General features: G+C 25.0%; 1 protein-coding gene across 1 annotated transcript in view; it reads left to right on the top strand.

The window, feature by feature from the left end:
* The first annotated feature begins 893 nt into the window (after window positions 1-893).
* The window catches only part of LOC129615961 (merozoite surface protein 9-like), a 72,609-nt gene continuing 67,502 nt past the window's right edge, over window positions 894-6,000 (top strand). The window contains exon 1 of the mRNA XM_055531404.1: window positions 894-899. Within this exon, the coding sequence (XP_055387379.1) occupies window positions 894-899 (6 nt within the window). The remainder of the gene's footprint in view (window positions 900-6,000) is intronic.

Below are 6,000 nucleotides of genomic sequence, written 5' to 3'. Positions count from 1 at the left end.
ATTTTTTTTGCATTTATTGTTTTTTTTTTCCCAATAAAACTTAAATATAAACAAATTCTATTATGAACTAGAGAAGCACTTGATTAAACGAAAAATATAAAAATAAATATTTTTTTGATAGAAAATAAAAAATTCCACTCCAACTGAAAAGAGACTGTTATAAAAATATTTTGCCTATGTGGGTAAAAAATTACTCAAATGAAGAATAAAATTTTACCCACACTCAAATGAAGAATATATTTTTACCCACATTGGCAGTAAAATCAATTTTGCAAAACATGTAATTGCACTTATAGAGTTCAACAAAATTTAGCTTAAAAAGTGTTATACTATTAAAAAATTTCAAGAAATCGACTAAAATTCAGAATATAACTAAAGTTTCCAGTGTATTCCACTTCACTCCTTAATCAGATTCAATGGCAATACAATATCAATTTATGTTCATAAATTCTTTACAATTTTTAATCATTTAAGATTAGTAAATTTTATATCTATTATACTGTGATGAAAGTTTGCGTTGTTTTATCTCGAGGAATAGGATATTTATGTGTATTATAAATAATCATTATTATTGTGTGAAAATTGTGCTTTTTTAAAAACAACAAAATCTCAGCTATACCTATACATTCTGGGCTAAAACACATTTTGTAGCTATTTAAATATAACAGTTTCAATACAAATATTGATTTTCTATGTATTTGCTTTTAATAAATTGTGCTGCCATGCAAAGTATTGTATATTTATGACTTGTTAATAAATACATAAGTATCCTTGTATGATAATACTGATTGTATATAATTATTATTGTATAATAATTTTCCAAATAATCCATTTTAATATATTATTTTCAACTTCAAATATATTAAAATTAAATTATTATACTAAAATGTAAAATGACTGTATAAAATATCGATTAAAATAGAATATACTTATAATAAAATTTATTTATTTTGTATATTATGCAAATTATATTATATATGATGTATGATATTGAACTAAAATATTCATATACAAAATTTTTTACAATAAATTACAATTATATTTTAAATATAATTTAAATCATAATATTTATTAAATTATTGAATTTAAATTATATTAAAGATTAAAAGAAATACGCATGCATACAATACATACGATGAATAATATTATTATACAAGGTTTTCCTCTGAAACATTTTTTTTAAATTTTATCCAATACTCGATGTGTTGATAAAGGAAAAATAAGTATAATGAAATTTAAAATTTATTACAATATTGTTTTAAATAATATTTATATATTTTCAAAATTATGGTTTGATTGTAAATTATAATTTAATTTTAAAGTTGAAATTTAATATTTGCATTAAATAATTTAAGTATTAAATTTGTTGTAGTATAGAATATATTTCATTATTATTTCAGAGATTCTGGATATTCTAAAGAGCTGCCACCGCATAAATAGTCAAAGCACACATCAATTAGTATACTGAATTTGTGGAACATATTTGTGGAACTTACTGTAAATTCTTTGTTGTTTAGGCTTGTTAAACCACGCATAATCCCGTCGTGAATCCAATTCGGGATTGCTTTGTATTAAATTCTAATTGGATTGAACCATTCGAATTCTTTACAAAATTTACCTTTTTTTTTAAATTCCCCTGCTTTGTACTGCTTCTAAATATTTTATTACTCTCAAGGATTTGTTCTCTAGTACTATTCTCACGGTTGCTCTATTCATTTTATCACTACCTATTGCTATAAATTTCAAGTTTGACAACAAATACCGCTGATCTTCTAACTTTTCTATCATATTATTGTATTGAGCGTTGCTTTCTTATTCATTTCTATTATTCTCGTTTTCGATGCCTCTGCATTTTTGCAGCCAATACTCAGATTTTTTCTTATATGTATATCATACAATTTCCTAATTCTGGCAAGTTAATAGGAATCACATGCGGATTACTAAGGCTGCATCGTATATACGGAATGTATTACCACATGATAAATTTAATGTAAAAATTTATAGCTTGATGCGTTATTAATTCGTTTAAAAAAGTCATTTTCGTGTACTTCTTGAAGTGATACTTTTGGCAGTTTGGCTGGGTGGCGATTATAATAATTTCTATTTTATTAGCCTACTATTTAAGTTGTTGATTTGACTTATATTCGATTCATATTGGAATATATTACCTAAAGAATAACTTCAAATTTTTGTATAACATAATTAATGGGGTATAAGTACTTCGCAGGTATTTATACTAACCTATTGATTGGGTAATAAATAATAGGTCATTACAAGTACTTCCTCAATACTGACCTATAATAATTATAGAAATTAACTGTTATAACAGCTGTTGTTTGATTTTGATTTTCCGTTTCTTATCAAAATTTAAAACTGTAATATTCACCGTAATATGCGTCAACTTCAAATACTACAGTTTTTTTCTAAGTAATTGATGGTTTCATTAAATTTTTTATATTAAAAGTAAAATAATCAATAAATGAGCTAAAATTTTAGGTCCTGAACATCTATAGTTTAATTGAATTTTCTTTGAAATCTGTTTCACATAATATTCTGTGTAATTGTCTTTCATATTGTCATTTTTACTCTTCCGAATTTGGTGGGGAAAAGAAAAATTTCAATAATTTCTCTTTTTCTTAGAAATTCAATTTTTAGCACTTTTCCAAAAATTTTTTGAAAAAAAGTGCTTATTAGTTTCACTCTGTCCGTCCGTCCGTCCGTCCGTCCGTCCGTCCGTCCGTCCGTCCGTCCGTCCGTCCGTCCGTCCGTCCGTCCGTCCGTCCGTCCGTCCGTCCGTCCGTCCGTCCGTCCGTCCGTCCGTCCGTCTGTCCGTGTGTCTGTTTACAAAACTTCTACACCCTTGAAGATAGAAAGCTGAAATTTTATATGTACATAGATCTTTACTAGAAACTTATTTCTGTAGAACAAAATTTTTACCTATCTCCTCCCCTCTAGAAGTTATACCCCCCCAAAACCCTAAAAATGGCCTTTTTTAACTATTTGTTGCAATGAAACCATAAGCATTTTTGAAATTTTGCAAACGCAGAAAAGCAGCGGCTTGCTTCCCCTAGCGCGGCATACTATATTTGAACTTTAGAAAAACAAAATGGCCGTTCAAATTTACCGTTATCTAAAGTCCTTTTTTTGCAAATTTTTGATGTCGTTTTTTTTCCAAACTACAGCCTGTAGAAGCTTGAAATTTTAGGAGCTTTTAGACATTATCAATAGTTCATTTCGCTAGAAAAAAATTTTTTTCCATCTCCACCCCCTCTCAAGTTATCGCCTCTTGAAATTTGTAAAATTTGAATTTTTGACACCTTATATTTCCGAAACCGCAAGCTTTTTCAAATTTCTATTAACGCAAAAAGTTAACGGTAAATTCCATGAAATTAAAAAATATAATTATTTTTCTTAACTCACAAAATTAAACCTTAAAATCGAGCATTATGTTAACCCCACTTTATATTAATTTTTGCTTTATTTCAAAGACTGCATAAATCATTCATCCTAAATATATGCAACCCTAGAAATAGTTTTGTATATGAATGAAAATAATTTTAATAGTGTGATAGGTACATAGACTACATAGACTGTATTTAAAAGCAAAATTTTCATTTGTTGAAGGGAAAAGTGCTACAATACAAACCATTGGTTTGACCCAACTTTATTATTTCTCCCTTTACCGGAAATGTCATAACTTTTATGTACATTGTAACTACCTATACAATATGTATATGTGTGTGTATATTTGAAAGATTTTTTCATTTTTATATTATTACTCTTATTTCATTTCTTTTTAGCATATTTTTTTTTATAAAATATAAAAAATCTATATTTAAACTTTAATATAAATAATTCTTAAGTTTATTGCGAATCTTTTTATTCTTCTCTTTTGTTAACATTATTTTTTACACGCTGCTGTCTTTAACTTTACTTTTTACATTCTATACACACATGCATACATATTATATAGAATATTATAGCTAGGATACGTGGTGTGATTTTATAAGGGATTTAAAGTGATTTTGTTAAGTTTTATTATTATTTTGTTTGTTTTTTTTTTTGTTGTGTATAAAATAAATAAACATAAAGTATTAAGATAAAACAATAAAATGAAAAGTAAGAATAAAAAAAAATTATTTAAGGTAAGAATAAATCTGAAAAACTAAATATAGCCATCTTACCTGTTTTCAAGCTCATTACTTTATGTACAAACATAAGTTATAGCTCACTTTTTAAAGAGAGAAGAACAACATTCAAAAAATATGATACAAATATTATGTTGTGTACACAAAATAAATAATTATGTACTGTGAATGTGTGTATAATAGAATTTATTCATATTTATATTTTATCTTATAATTTTTATTTATAAACAATTTCGAATAAACATGTTGCTGAACTAAAAAGTTCTCGCTCTTTCTCTTTTTGTTTTTCCTCTTTCGGCTCAATTTGACTTTAGTCTCCAAGAACGCTGTATAACAGAAAATATAATATACATAAATGTGGGTGTTTTGTTTATTTTTAAAATATTACTCTAATCGCAAATGAGAAAAATCTTATATTTTATTTAATTTTTGTGATAACATAATGAAATTGTTATACAAAATAGTATATGTAAATAATTAAATGCTGAATGAGAGTTTGAAAGTTTTACAGATTTCTCTTTTAAAATAACAGAATAACAGAATATTATTTTTACCATCAAATTTTATAACACAAAATATACATAAGCATTATTGTGACTTCATTTCCAAAGGGAAAATGTTATATATATATATATATATATATAAATTTGTGGTAATAAAAAGATAACAGCGTCTATTATGATTTTACTGTCATACTTGACTACTTATTATTCTAGTTATATGTATTATGTGCCAAATATGTATATTATAAAGTTCATACATAAATACTTAATTTTTACTAAATTTTTTCAATCATCTATTAATTCTGGTCACTGAAATTTAATTATATTTTGTATAGGTTGGTAACAATGCAATTTGAGACTATTATAACAAAAATTAAAATTTTAGTAGTAAAGTTTTAATTGTTTAAATTGACGAATTATTAAAAAAATCACAAAGCTTCTACTTGTATTTGATATTCATTTAAATTCTCCTATACTTAACAATTTGAAATTGGCAAAACACAAAGTAACAGTTTAATTAATAGTAACAGTTACACAAACTGTTATTATAATTTTATTTATAATGGTTTTTTTGGAATTTTAAACAGACAATATAACATTTTTATAAGATTTTAATAGTGAGAATAATATAATTTGCTTTTATAACAGATAAAATTTAAAGAGAAATAAAACTATTTGAGAATTCTATTTTTTCACTCGATGTATAAAAAAAACAACTATGGCACAAACACAGTAAAATTCATGTTTTAAAAGACCGTATAACAGTTACTTGTATTATGAAAGTTTTGATAATGGAAGAAAGATAAGGAAATAAACAATAAAAAAACATAAAAAATTTGAAAATTTTTTATTTTAATGTTTAAAAAGAGGAATAACTAAAAAATAATAACAGGTAATTAACAGTTAAAATTAACATTGAATTATAACAGTTTCAGATTTCAAAGAGAGATTTCAAAATGAATGTCCGATGTTCATTATTAATGTTATGTCATGATTTTATCTTTGGCATAGCCATAACATGTTCTCCTGTTAAATGTAATTTTAAATGTATAAAGTTGAATTTTGAGATACAGATAGTAAAATTTACTACAAAAAATTTTATTAGTAAAGTTTAATAACCTATAAATTTCTAAACTGATTTAAAGCCTTTTGAAAAATTTAAACAGCAAAATATCCTTTTGGGTTGTAAATTTGTTTTGCTTCTTTTACAGAAGTCAATGTTAAAATAGACTCTAGAATACGAAAATTAGCATGTCATATTTATTGTTGATAAATTATAGTTTAGTGTTTCTACTGTCATTCCTATTGTCACTCAAAAGTGCACTAGACTGTTTTGGTTGACTTGTTGT

Source organism: Condylostylus longicornis, unplaced genomic scaffold (assembly GCF_029603195.1).
Source record: "Condylostylus longicornis isolate FDR11 unplaced genomic scaffold, ASM2960319v2 ptg000155l, whole genome shotgun sequence".
Lineage (NCBI taxonomy): Eukaryota > Metazoa > Arthropoda > Insecta > Diptera > Dolichopodidae > Condylostylus > Condylostylus longicornis.
Note: the sequence above shows the minus strand (reverse complement) of the source record. Positions and strands in the feature narration are given on the sequence as shown.